At 33.5% G+C, this 14,810-nt stretch overlaps 1 protein-coding gene and 1 pseudogene across 2 annotated transcripts; one reads left to right on the forward strand and one right to left on the reverse strand.

Annotated features, from left to right (window-relative positions):
• The first annotated feature begins 1,584 nt into the window (after positions 1-1,584).
• LOC107955272 (mitogen-activated protein kinase 4) lies at positions 1,585-5,808 on the forward strand. 2 transcript variants are annotated; one of them, XM_016891014.2, is made up of 7 exons: positions 1,585-1,747; positions 1,994-2,166; positions 2,772-2,901; positions 3,530-3,667; positions 3,815-4,147; positions 4,745-4,928; positions 5,175-5,697. In XM_016891014.2, the coding sequence occupies exons 2-7, from the start codon at positions 2,027-2,029 to the stop codon at positions 5,345-5,347; spliced, it is 1,098 nt and encodes a 365-aa protein (XP_016746503.1). In that variant the 5' UTR covers positions 1,585-1,747; positions 1,994-2,026; the 3' UTR covers positions 5,348-5,697. The 2 variants fall into 2 exon arrangements, with proteins under 2 accessions (XP_016746503.1, NP_001314563.1); NM_001327634.1 differs by lacking the exon at positions 1,585-1,747 and having other exon boundaries at positions 2,027-2,166; positions 5,175-5,808.
• Positions 5,809-5,926: 118 nt separating this feature from the next.
• On the reverse strand, positions 5,927-9,040 carry LOC107955271 (probable polygalacturonase; annotated as a pseudogene).
• Positions 9,041-14,810: the final 5,770 nt, after the last annotated feature.

The following is a 14,810-nucleotide window of genomic DNA, read 5'->3' on the forward strand; positions in this document are numbered from 1 at the left end:
GTTTCCAGTCTAATTTTTAGATTACTTTTGAAAAGAGTAATACCATCTGTGCTCTATCTTCTTTATTTGAGTGTATGAATATTGAAATATTGTGTTAACTTTGAGAGGTGACATTCACTATACAAATATTCGAGTGTACGAATATTGAAATACTATGTTAACAATCACGACACAATGATTATTTTATTTATTTTCCCTCAGTTTATTTATCATGTCAGTGCTAACTATTTCATTTTGCAATAGTATATTTTCAACAATTATAACTTGATAACATTTTATGCATAGTAATTATAATTAATAAACTATTAATTACTTTATAACATTTTTTTTATTTTGGAAAGTATAAGGATTTATATTTGTAAATTCTAAATAATTAAGTATTCTATAATTAATTACAATTTTTTATTTTGTGTTTAAATTAATTGATTATATAATTTATAATTTTATTTAGATTGATAAATATTCAAAATTATTTTCAAATTAAGTACTAAAATTATATTGATAAAATAATCAATGCCTTGTATATATTTTATTTTTCCTTCAAATCATATATATGAATAATATACTTAAAATAAATAATAATTAATTACTTAAATAATAATTAAATAATAAATTTTATTATTTATCGCATATCAAAATTTCAAAATCGTCTGCATAAAAAAATAAATAGAAAATTACTTAATATGCTTTTATTCAAGGAATAAGTTAATTGTATAATATAATATAATATTTTTTCAAGAATTCTAAATTTTAAAAATTCAAAACAATGAATCAAAATTTTTAATTTTAAGAATTGAAGGTTTTTTTCTTAATTTTTATACTTGGGATGCTCATCTCTTGTGTATTAAAGTATTTTTTATATGCATATATAACAAGGGAAAAATTTGAGACCATTTATAACTGTCGGGAATAAAATCAAGCTATTGGAAGCATTATAAACATACTTGTATTGAGACAAGTCATGAGATGTATGGGTAGAAATGGGCTATGGACTTGTATCTATACATAGCACATGATGTATGGGTAGAATTCACGTCCTCTAACACTGACAACAATATTAATATCAATCAAACTAAAACTCAATCTACCGTATTATCTTAAAAAAAAAGTTTCAACAAGATTGTTTCATCAATGGAGTGATAAACTCAACTCAATTCATTAGTTTTAGTTTATTAAGAAAATTTTGAATAAAATAAGCTATAGAAAAAAATTATTAAATATTATTGTAGCAATTAAATACTCGTCTCAAAAACTAAAAAATAATTAGATTAATGCCTCTCAATAATAATTACTTTCATTTTTAATCATCCTTTTCTATAAATATTATTGCATTTTTAAAGTTTTTATTTAAAGTTAGAAAAGAATACATTTTCAAGGTTTTTTTTTTCAAAATTTAATTTTAAAGAGTTATTTTCATAATTTTTGGAAGTATAGTTTTTATTAAAGATAATGTAGCAGCGTTCCAATAACAATGAGTTGATAGAATTAATTACCATGATGTTTTCATCCACCATATTAAATGGTTCGACCCCACATCTTATTGTACTTCAATAACTGATCTTTGAACATAATTGAACAACTGTGGATATGAAGAGTTAGGAAATGAGGCAGCCTTCATAATCTAAAAGTTAAGATTTTTATTTTCCTAACATAAATCCAAAGATTTTGACTTTTATAAAAGAAAATAAAAACAGTGCTGTTCTGAAGAATCTGTCAGGCAGAAATAAGATAATAGTTGAGTTTTTAGGTAATATGAATTTGTTAAGACTACAACTAACGACTCATTTGACTATGAAGTATGAACCCCAGAATAACAGTAACTTTGCCTATATGCGTATCTGAAAAGTGGAATCTTCACACATACAGGACAAACCCCAAAGGAAAATTTTTTAAGAAAGAAAACATACTTTACACCCACCGACACGCTATCCTAAATTCCACTCCCCATTTTCTTCTTTTTCTACCTCTCTGATTTTACCTGTCATTACTGCAGAAAGTCTTTCTTTATTCTGGGTTGGAGTCCGGCATGTCAATGGAGTCAACCGGAATACCAACTCATGGTGGACGCTATGTTCTGTACAACGTTTATGGTAACCACTTCGAAGTTTCCAGAAAATACGTCCCTCCTATTCGCCCCGTCGGCCGTGGTGCTTATGGTATTGTCTGGTAAGATCTTTTTTCCCCTTCTAACTTTGTTTCGGTTTAAGTTCCTAGTTCGATTCACTTCCTGTTTATTTCAATTTCTGGGTTTGTTTTAGTCTTAGAGCTTCAACATGATAGTTTTTCAACAGGTCAATATGTGATCATTTTTCTTTTGTTAGATTCCAGTTTCTTGATTAATTAGTTAGTTACTAGTATGATCAAACAGGCTAGGTAGTCCCCCCCCCTTTTAAATTACAATTTTAATTTTAGTGCACTGTAATCACACTTGAGTATGTTACCCGGACTGAGTGTTAGACAAGGGTATGTGGCTAATACAAGTATTTCGAGGACCAAAATTTTATAGCCATGTCCAAATATATTTTGTATATGGATACTTGAGGAAAATGAAAACTCTGGGTAATACGGTTTATAAAAGGTATTTGGCAGTGTGATCGCTTTGATGAAATTAAGCTGCCAAATTCTAGGGTTCCATTGAAGTGAATAACTTTAGGTTCAGCTTTCAGGCTGAGAAGATTGAAAGAAAGCTAACATTCTGTTCATTTGACTTACTGTCTATTTTGTTATTAACAATGTGAGGCTAAGATTTGATTTCCCCATCTTTTTCCCAGTGCTGCTTTGAATTCAGAGACGCGTGAGGAGGTTGCTATCAAGAAAATTGGTAATGCATTTGACAATAGGATTGACGCCAAAAGGACATTGCGAGAGATCAAGCTTCTTTGTCACATGGATCATGAGAATGTAAGCGCTGTTGGCTTCATAGTTCCCATGGTTAACTTTTTGATGGACGTTTCAATAATGTTGTTTAAGTCATAGACTCCTAATTGTTAGGCTTCTTGCTTGTATAAGGTCAGGTTTCTATGGCTAAACAATATCTGTATTTGGTCCCTATTTGTGTACTTAGAGGGATTTGGCCTAACATTCCTGTTGATTTGAGTTCCTTGAGAAGATCATCTTTTAACCCTAAAGTAACTTTGAACCTTTAAGGACAGGCCAATCTTACGATATTGTGCATGAACACTATTTTACCATTTCATATTAGAAAGCACTATCTAACCAGGCTTCTCTTGAATCTTATAAAAATTCTTCTTATCAGTCTTTATATGCTTCAATGAAACTGGAGCACATTACATTTTGCCATGTGTATGACTATCAGAATTCCTTTTTCTGGCTTGACTAATGCTTTCATCTTTGCAAGTTTACGGCCAACAGAGGACATGTTTTATGTTGGTTTCTTACTCTTAGGTCTGGTTAACAACGTTCCTTCACTTGTTGTGTATGCATCTTAATAATGGCATGAGAGTACACTGAAGTAGTAATATCTGGTTGTGGAATTATAGTTTGATTGGTTCGTCCCTTTTTTCTTCAGGTGATTGCCATCAAAGACATCATACGGCCTCCGCTGAGGGAGAACTTTAATGATGTCTACATTGTTTATGAACTGATGGACACTGATCTTCATCAAATCATACGATCTGACCAACAATTGACAGATGATCATTGTCGGGTTGGTATCAAATACATCCCCTCGTATAAATATATAACAGGATCTTCCTACTGTCTTTTGTCATATTTAGTTAGAAACATCAAATGATTTATGTTTAGCTGTCTGGAAGCTATAACCATTGTTGATCATGCAGTTCCACTCTTGCAGTACTTTCTATATCAGATTTTACGAGGGCTCAAGTATGTACATTCAGCAAATGTATTGCATCGTGATTTAAAGCCCAGCAATTTGCTTCTGAATGCTAATTGCGACCTTAAAATTGGGGATTTTGGGCTTGCAAGGACGACATCCGAAACTGATTTTATGACAGAATATGTAGTCACTCGTTGGTATCGAGCGCCAGAATTACTTCTAAATTGTTCTGAGTACACTGCTGCAATTGATATTTGGTCGGTAGGTTGCATACTTGGTGAAATGATGACCAGGCAACCCCTCTTCCCTGGAAGAGACTATGTGCATCAGTTGAGGCTTATCACAGAGGTATTTTCCAGAATTTCTCACTAGAAACTACAGGAAGCCTCTTTAGATTCTCTTTTAACACTTGGCATTTTTCTTGAAGTGTGAAGATCTTTTAATTGCGTCCTACAATGCCATTTGGTTTATGTTTTGGCCTGTTCCTCTTCACCCTTTGGTTGTAAGATTCTGAGATGTATTTTGCTTCTTCAGTGAAATTGCATGATCTTGTATTCTAATGAGGTCAAACCAGCAATAGTTGGGGCCATCCAAGAAATGTTACCTTGGATCTGAACTGATAGTTAAATGGTTGAGCATTTAGTTTGTAAGGTCTAATACAAAATCAAAATCTCGAAGTAAAGAGTATATGATTGTCTGAAGACTTGATTTTTATCTCATTCTCCTCCTTTTACCTTCATTTGCAGTTCTGTTAGATCAATATGGACTCCGCATTGACATTCTATCTTAATTTATTTGTGTTTTATTAGTGCTGGTATTAGATTGACAATTGTGGCCTAAGAGACGCCGTAGATATTTTTCCAAAGGTGTAGAGTAGTTTCTTGTTTTGATGGAAGTTGAACAAAGTATGCTAAATTTCTGCATGGTTTCCTTTGTCTTGAATAGCTTATAGGTTCACCTGATGATTCCAGCCTTGGGTTCCTTCGAAGTGACAATGCCAGAAGATATGTTAGACAGCTTCCACAATACCCAAGGCAAAATTTTTCTGTTAGATTTCCTAACATGTCACCTGGTGCTGTTGATTTGCTAGAGAGGATGCTTATCTTTGATCCGCATAGGCGCATTACAGGTATAACTAGTTGCTGAATTCTTACATGTTTTTCACAATTAAGATTCATATAGTTCTAAGCTTGTTTTAAGCCCAAATTGCCATGTTGTGTTAATTATTTTACCAGCATCGGACAATTTGCACGATTCTTATACTCAGAACTGAATCATCCCTTTCTTTATCCCACCCGTTGCTCTCCAATTTTCCTTCTCCACCACCTTAAGGCCCTTTCTTCATTTGCTGACAACTTTTTATTATTTATTGCAGTCGATGAAGCTCTATGCCACCCATACTTGGCACCTCTTCATGACATCAATGAGGAGCCTGTATGCCCAAGGCCTTTCAATTTTGATTTTGAGCAGCCATCTTTTACTGAAGAAAATATCAAGGAGCTCATCTATAGAGAATCTGTAAAATTCAATCCAGACCCAATTCATTGAGGATCATTTGTTGTATGGTGTACCTAGCGCCTTGTGTTTGCTATAACACCATGTAGAGGCTCATCAGTCCATCTGTGTGCCTCGGCCTTGAAAACTCGTAAACAGAATGATAGTTTATTCCACTTTCAATCTCTTGCTAGAGAGATTAGTTAATCAAGCTGATGATGCTGTTATCAGTTCATTCTATCTTGAGGAGTAAACCAGTAATATGCACGTCTGGAGCATGTGTTAAATCTAAAGTCATGTAGGTTTTCCTCGGTACAGTAATATACGTTAAGGCTTCAGTGCTCTGATCTGCTGATTCTATAACTTTCTAGTCTTACGATGAAACTTCTTTTCTTTTTTCTTTATCTGTATATATTGGTTACATCAAGCTGGCTCTTCCTGGAATTCCTTCTGATTCTGGTCTGTTAGCTATCTCGTTCAATTGGTGCTATCTGGTTTTGTTTTTCTTGAAATAAGAATGTTGTGTACAAAAATTGGTATGTGTTATGCTGGTGAATGGTGATTCTTGCGATGTTGGTATTACCATTTCTCAAGCAATTTTACAGTAATGATCTATATAAACCCATCACTGTATGAGAATGCATTTACGTTATTATAATATGATGCAACTTGTCATAAGATAATGTTGAGAATCTTACTACATGTAACAATAGACTTAGGTTTTACTTTAATCGATTCAATCACATATGATTAACCATATAGGTGCAAGTTTTGAGCATCACTCTATCAATGGACAAGGGCTCGGCCGGAAAGTCACAAGCTGTGATTTTCTTGTGTCCTTGATCAGGTAATAGGTCACATGGCCGAGGACTAACTCCACTTGTGATCCCCTCAACATCAGTGCAAGTCCATGGCACCTTCTTTGCTTTAGCTGCCATTCCGATTGTGACATTGGCTATGCAGATTTGAGTAAATGGATCACCCTCGATGCCTTCCAATCTGGCCGCCATCGACACGTTATTGGCCACAATATCTCTATAATTGATCCCTTGGATCACTGGCAATGCATTGGGATCGTAGTCATTATCAGCATGTTGTTTATAGTTTCCTGTCATCCAAAACACCCATTTCATGGTGTGCAAAGACATTCTTCTCACGAAGATGTCTTTCACAAACCCTCCTCTCCCTCTTGCAGTCTTGATCCTGACCCCGGATTCCGTATGAACAGCAGTGATGTCTTCGGCTCTGACATCCTGGATTCCGCCTGACATCTCGCTTCCCAACGCGATGGCGGCACTGTAAGGAGAAATGCATGTCAGCCTCCTGATGACCAACTGTTTGGTGGGCATCCCAAATGAAATCCCATATTCATCCCAACCACTCTTCACTGCTATACAGTCATCCCCTGAGACTATGTAACTGTCCTCAATCCTAACATTGGTGCAAGAATCTGATCATCAAAACATGTTAGAAAAACAACAGTAATTAGAAGTTGACGACAATTTAATGTTCTGAAAAACATTCGGGTTGTTTTTTTTGTTAATGCCTGGATTGATGCCATCAATGTTAGGGGATTTGACAGGAGCGAGGATTGTGATGCCTTGTATAAGAATGTTGCTGCATCATCATCATCAAGAAGTAAATAAAAACCAAGAATTAATCACGTCTCCCATATCTGTTTTTACACGTGGAGAGATAAGATTGAAGATAGCATAAAATGGTTTACCTGCTATAAACTGGATGAACATTTCATGATGGGGAGTTCAGAAGGGTTAGATTGGAAATTTGAATGGTATCCGAGTACATAAACTCGATAAGGTAAGGCCGGGTATATTTCAACTTCCCCTTGTGGAATTTTTGCCACCAGAATGAACCTTGACCATCGATAGTACCATTGGCCCCTGATAAACCAGATGGTAATTAACTCATGTAGGGTCCATTGATTTGGTAAAGTTAAGTTACTACTAATTGATTGATGCAGATAAACATAGTATAAACCTGTAACGATGACGTCAGTGAGATTAGTGCCATATATCAGGCTGGTAAACCTTCCACCAGCTGCATCCCTTCCACGACCATAGGATGGCAAAGGCTTCAAAACAGGCCATTCTTTCATATCCTAAACCAATTGATTAGTCAAAAGAGTTAAGGGTTAAGATAAAATGAAGCAAATGCTGTTGTTTGTGCTACCTAATACTATCACCATAAGTCAAAAAAACCCACTAACTGTTGGTAGTAAACAAGCATTGGGGCGTGATTTTCGCACCCAAATAACAGTGGGGTCATAACAATCAATAAACGAAACGAGAGAAATTCAAATGTCTTTGTTTCTGATTTCTGAGTCTTCGTTAGGTGCAAGTGCACTTAAAACCCAACTTCCCAGTATCATAATGGCAGATTTATTTTTGTTCTCTACTTATATGCAGGGCAGATTGTTGATAAGTAGTTCGGGATATATATATAAAATATACATGTTAAAAGTAGGTTTGGTACAAGTAGTGATTATTTTCAACAAGATATTCTTAATTTAGGATAATCTTAATCATTAAAATTTAAGAAAAAAAAAGTTAAATGTTGAATTTGTATTAGATATTATAAATATTTAAGTTTACTTTTTACCTAATATTAAACTTTGTTTTTACCAAATTATTAAAATACTACTTTGAACAAGTTTATCGTTAAAAATGTTACTAAATTTATCATTAAAAAATTATAAATTTTATAAAAGAATCAAATTTGAAAAACTTGAAAGGCCAAACACAGATTTATTATTTTTTAATCACTAATTGTAATATTAAAATAAAAATATTCAAAACTCAAACAACTTCAAAAAAAATTATAAAATTTAGGGAGAACCCCTAAATTGGCGTCTACTTATGGGTATTGATATGGATAAAGGGAATTGTTATATAGATATTTCTTGAAAATATTTTTCCACATGCATAATTTCCAATGTATTCATTGTGGGTGATAATGACAATTGCATTTCGAAGATATAAACCACAGGACACGAAATATGTTTTATTCAACCCCACGAATCTACCACTGATAAGTATTTAGGGCCAAAATAACACATATTGATTGGTCAGTATCTTTCATGGCCTTGTTTTGGTCTGGAAAGAAACTTATATATCCCAGCCACTTGAGGGTACGGCGTTAGAAAAGTGGAACACGAAATTGGATGCAACTTTAATCGAAAAACAGACTAATAACCAAACCTGAGAAGCAAGAAGAAAAGCGTGTTTTTGAAGATAGAGAGTGAAGTGGCTGGTTAGGCTGAAGCTCCCGGTCAGCCATTTTCCAGCAGGAACATAAAGCTGAGCCCCTCCATCAGATGCATACTTGCTGAGATGATTAACTGCATCCTGGAATGCTTTAGTATTGGATGTTTTCCCATCACCAACTCCTCCAAAGTCTGTGATTGATGCAGTGTGTCGTCTGCAACTTATCCCCGTGTACGCAAAGGACTCCGCCACCTTTCCTTTCCTGGCCTCACCACCTCTTACACCCAATATAAAACCCACCAAGACAAGGACTGTGACTATCCTGGTCATCTGCAAGAAGAGAAATTAAGTACCCATTGGAGTAACTTATGAGGAAAAGTAAAGAAAAGCTAAGGAAGAAGGAAAGGTGTGAAGGGTATTTACTATTGTCCTCATCGGATTCATCCCTAACAACTCCATTGTTAGGAAATGGTGAAGACTAGAACTTGCTATGTGATGTGCTAAAGAGACAAATGAAGTGTATATATATAGAAGCTGGGAGTTGTACAGTTTCAAATTGGATGGGTGGGTTTACTTTCTTCAGCAATTGGGCTTCTTGTCCTACTTCAAAGTGAAGCATTGTTTATCATGGTTTTACTTTAAAAAATAATATTCAGATAATGGGACAAAGAAATTACTACTCTTTTAAATATATATTAATTTGCGAAAGGGAAATTATGACCAGATTCTTTTTCATATAAAATAAGTTAAAAAAGAATACTAAATGTTAAATTTTTATACTGTCAAATTTGGAACACCATGTTCTTTTTGTGGTTTGCGTTAATGGAAAAAACGTGGAGCACTCATTATTAAAGTCATTATTCCAATTCAATAAGTATACGACCCAGAACGACAGCCATTTTCTTTTCGGGGTTAGCCTAAGTGAATGATAAAAGTAAAACTACTTGTATTCTATATATGATAAAAACTTGCCTATTGAGCACATTACTTTGGGGCTACTATAAAAAACGTGTTAAGCTTGTTAGTTTTTTGCTTGAATTGTGGACGCAAAAAGGACCAGGTTATTTTGCTGATTGGCCACTCCTTACAGAAAGTAATTCACTTTCTTATGTAAGCATCCAAGCTTTCATTATATGGACCACGACATCCATAGTTAAAAAAAATTATTCTCTCCTAATCTCTCCTCCCTCTTTGCTCATGTGACCGGCCAGTGCCACCCACTTTCACATATATATGTAAAATTTGGTGGGTCCTTTCCCTTTTCCTCCCCCTCCATTCTCTTGATCATTATTAGCTCTGACCCGCCTAAAACATCATGGTGATGGTTAAGCGGTTCAGGTTCCTCTTACTTCCAAGTTTCACCCAATGCCCGTTCAAGATGATGTTCGATATTGTTTAATGCAATCGTATAAACATAAAATTTGTATTGCTTTCACGTAATCAATGAAAACTAAGAGGCAGTCTCGATTTTCATTATTGTTGTTGAAGATTTTGCTTAGGTGAATGAATGAACGTTTCTGGCCTTGCCGATAAGTGGGATTTGGTGGCTGAACTGAAATAAGCAGTCCTTTCGGCCACTTTTTAGACATCTATCTATGGTCCATCAATCTCTATAACATTAAAAGTGCACTTTCACGTGAGCCCCATTCCTATGTAAGAAATGGCCTTGTCTTGTCTCCTCCAACAAACAGTTTCCTAATCGGCTTTTGTTTTTGGTTCATATTCGAAACTAACGGGTTTCTCAAAGAATGTGTGAGCTATTTGGTCGAAGAAATTACACGCCATGCAGACAGGCACGTGGGTGGCAATGCCGGATCACGTTTGGAGTTTTAAAGATGAAACAGCTTTTAAAAAATATATTTTTTAAAAAAGATAAACTATATAATTAATCATTCAATTATTAGTATATTTTTATTTTGATTATTCAATTATAAATAATTTTATTTTTGTCTTTACTAAATCATTAACAAAATGATGGCGTGACCTCTTTTTATTTGGTATAATTATACATTTAATCCTCAATACTAATATATTCTATTAATTTATTCTTAATTTTAAATAATTCAATAAATTTAACTTTATTTATTTATAAATTTCAAGAATTTGTAATATGGGAAGGGAATGACTGTATAATGATTTGTCTTTTGACATTTAAATTTATACCTATTTTGAGACTTATTCAAAAGAAAAAACTTCAGAACAATGTTTAACAAAAATGGCCATGATTATAACGCAGAAAAGGAAATGTGTAGCAATTTTCTTTAAAAGATTTTCTCATCACTACTTAAATTGTATTATTTAATTATTATAATTCATTAATTTAAATTTTATTTAGATATTAAAAAAATATTTCTTATAATAATAATTAGATAATTATTTGGTGCGTATAAAACTCTACAAGCATGATTAAGTAATTGGTAAATGTCTTATATTTTAAAAAACTAATTTTCTTCACATTTAAAAAAGAGAAATAAATAATATATAACATATTTTATTTAAATAATATTTTGGGTAAACCACCAAAATAGTTATTTTTGTTTACCTCGGGTTATATTTTAGTCACTTATATTTGAAATGTTACGTTTTAGTCACTTACGTTAACGTGTTGTGACATTTTAGTCATTGAGCTATTAATTGCTATTAATAGTGTAGCTGTAAGTTGACGTGGCACGTTAAATCATCATTTCAAATAAAAATTTTATGTTAAATTATACAATTTGTCTCCATATTTTTCCATTTTGAGTAATTTTTTTCTTTTATATTCTTTTAACTTTCCTTTTTTTTCAGTATATTTTGCTTCTCCCCTTGTTTTGCCCCTTTCTCCATATCTTTTAACATAGTTTTTCTATATTTTCCATTTGTTAAAACATTTTTTATGTTTATGAAAAAAAAGAAAAGACGAAAGTTGAAATCAAAATAAAACTTGCTTTGCATATTCTCACCCCACAATTACAAACCCTTGTCATCCATCATCACTTTAACAAACTAATTTGGATCTCTCAATGATCTAGTCTACAAGCTTGCTTCACTCAAAGACCTCGGCTGTTGTGACTTATGGCAGCCCACCCTCAACAAAGTTTCCCGAGTCCATTCCCTTAATCTCCTAACCAACCCCCACGACCATATCAGTTATTTTACCTACAACATTCTCGCCCCCTCAAAACTACGTTGTTTCACAGATTCTTCAAACTAACTCTACACTCTCAATGACTAAAATGGCCACTATACGAAACTAATCATCAACTTCACCCAAACCTATTTGATTTTACGCTCTCTTTCTTTCTTCAATTTATTCATTCTCGACTTCCAATCAAGTTTGCTTGGGAATATCCAATAAGGTTTAAAGCAATTTTATCGTTTGCTTAATTTATTCTTTAGAAAATAAAAAGAAAAGGAAATGAATAATTTACACGATTCTGTAAAAGTTTGGAAAAGGAAAAAAATTATTTTGAATATAAAAAATTCAATTTATGTTTAGATTTTATTAAGAATATGATTTTTTATATTGATTAGTTAGATCCAATTTTAGTTTTAAATTTAGGCTATATTCAAATCTCTATTTGATTAAGAATGATTGATATTCAGTTTTGAGTAAAATTCAATTTAGCAATCATGTGAAAGAAACAATGATTTGATTTATTTAGTGGGTAAAGATTATATTTCTGCAGTGAAAAATAAAAGAAAAGAGAAAAATAAAAGGGAAGAAGAAAAGAAAAATAAAGAAAAAAATTGCTCAAAAAAATAAAAATATAGGGACTGGTTTTAACAAATGGAAAACATAAAAAAACTATGTTAAAAAAATGAAAAAGGAAAGAAAACATGGGGAGAAAGAGAAGAGAATGAGGAAAAAAGAAAAAAAAAAAGGAAAGTTCAAAGAATATAAAAGAAAAAAATTAAATTAATAAAAAAGGGATCAATTATATAATTTAACCTAAAATTTTCATTTGAAATGATGATTTAACGTGCCATGTCAGCTTACTATTACACCGTTAACGACAATTAACGCTCAGTAACCAAAATGTTACAACACGATAACGTAAGTGACTAAAACGTAACATTTCAAACATAAGTGACTAAAGTGTAACTTGATAAAAATAAAAGTGACTATTTTGATAGTTTACCCTAATATTTTATAAATAAAAAAAGTTGGAGAAAGAAAAAGGAGAGAATAAAAGGATAAAAGAGTGCATTCGATCTTTGAAGGTTTTCTTTGTGGCTGATGAGAGTCGAGGGAGAAGAAGAATGAACTATTATGATTGAGGTAGGAAAAACGATTGTGACATAGACTAGTGAGCGACAAAAGACAACAAACAAGGCCAACCATACTAACAGCATCATTGATAAAGGATAACAATGATTACAACAAGAACAAGAATAAGAAATAACAGGTGCAGGGGGTAAATGAGAAGTCAGCTGTGGTGGTAGTTAGGGCATTTAAAAAATGGCATGTATGTGTATCTGAAAGGTGGAATCTTCACCGGAGATTCACATATACATATGTTATATTGGAAAAACCCCAAAGGGGAAATTTTTTAAGAAAAAAATATACTTTACACCCACTGACATGTTATCCTAAATTCTATTCCCCATATTTTTTTTATACCTTTAAGCTATTTTACCAAATTGACTTAAAATAATAAAATATCTACAACAATGACTCAAGTTCAAAAATAACACCTATATAAAAATTTTGTTATGGGAGGAAAATTTGGTCTAAAATAGGTTTTTAAATTTCTGTTAAATTCTGTTTTCTGCTTAATTACTAGTCAAAACAATGCGTTATATAAGGGTTTAATGAAGCAGTTCGTTTAGGGTGTATGGGGAACAAAACGAGGCGTTTTAGGAGTTAAGTAAATGATGCTAACATCGAGACAACTGGCATGATCAGTTGTAATCGTTTTTGTTCTTTTCCTACAAAGCAACCTTCTCCTATATGTATAATACCTGTAGAAAGGAAGTAGAAGGAGCCATCTATTATGAAATGAAATTTTTCTCTTAACCTATCTTATCTCTATTCTTTACTCTTATTTCTCAATTTTTGCATTTATCTTATTTCTAAAAATCAATTTCTAACAAAGGTATCAGAACTTGACAATTCTCATGGCCGGGGAAGGGATTTCCACTCGTTTGCAGAAGGACGTCACACATTTACAATAGGATGTCACCAAATTTTATATTGAGTTTTCCTAGTTGGGCAGTCGTATTACCGAGAGGTTTAAGGAGATGAAGGAATAACTCCAAGAGGAGCTAAAAAATAGACTTCAAGGTCAGATTCAAGGCTTATTTGAGCAGTACTTAGGGAAACTTTTACCTACTGACAAAGGGAAAGGGGTGTTGGGAAACCCTTCGCCTGGGTTCCCCCCAAAGGACCCTCCACTTAAATTCCTTCTAAAAAAGCCATACTACCCTCCGCAAAGAAAGGACAGTAGCTCCTAGCAGCGTGGAAATGTTGAGGTTAGTTACAACTCGTCTAAATTGGAATGCCCTCACTTTGATGGTACGAATTTTAGAGGATGGTGGGTCAAGCTTGAGCAATAATTTTTGGCAGAAGCGGTGCGTGTACACAATAGGGTAAGGGTAGTTATGCTGCATTTGGAGGGTCAAGCCTTAGACTGACACCATTTTTATGCTCAAAGATAGGGTGGTTTCTATATACCAGAATGAGAGGCGTATGCTTAGAGTTTGAAAGATAGGTTTGGTTCTCAGACTTTTCAAGACCCTATGATTGAATTAATCGCTTTGAAGCAAATAACAATAGTAGACCAATACCAGGACTCGTTTATGAGTTTTTTCAATCAACTTCAGTTACTAGAACTATATGCCCTTAGTATTTTCATTGGAAATTTGTGAATATATATTTGTCAATATGTAAAGCTATTAAAACCCAAAACCTTGGTAGGGGTTTTCCTGGTATCTCATCATGTGGAAGTTATTTTTAATGGAATGCCTAGAAAGGGACTGTTATCTAGTTGGGGAACTTAGGGACGCACCACACCACTACCTACTATGTACACCGGTGTGTCTAAAAATTTAGCTCCTACAGCAGCCACTAGTACAGGGGCAGTGGTACAACAATCCCAATCCAGACCAAAGGGCCACCTAAGTTCATATCCCCAGCTAAAATAGAGGAAAGGAAAAAAAGGATTGTGTTTTTGATGTGGGGCCAAATACAGTGCAGGTCATAGATGCATGAGGTCTAAATTGTATCAATTGTTGTTAGATCATAGTGCCAAGGGGGAAAATGAAGAATACTAAGAATACAGTGACCTGTCGGAAGATATTAACATGGGAGA

Source organism: Gossypium hirsutum, chromosome A07, assembly GCF_007990345.1.
Source record: "Gossypium hirsutum isolate 1008001.06 chromosome A07, Gossypium_hirsutum_v2.1, whole genome shotgun sequence".
Lineage (NCBI taxonomy): Eukaryota > Viridiplantae > Streptophyta > Magnoliopsida > Malvales > Malvaceae > Gossypium > Gossypium hirsutum.

Bases quoted from the DNA above. Each gene is read 5' to 3' on its own strand.
- LOC107955272 (XM_016891014.2), top strand. From the start codon at position 2,027: ATGTCAATGGAGTCAACCGGAATACCAACTCATGGTGGACGCTATGTT. The intron at 2,167-2,771 runs GTAAGATCTTTT...TCTTTTTCCCAG, and splicing joins GGTGCTTATGGTATTGTCTG to TGCTGCTTTGAATTCAGAGA. The intron at 4,148-4,744 runs GTATTTTCCAGA...TGTCTTGAATAG, and splicing joins AGTTGAGGCTTATCACAGAG to CTTATAGGTTCACCTGATGA.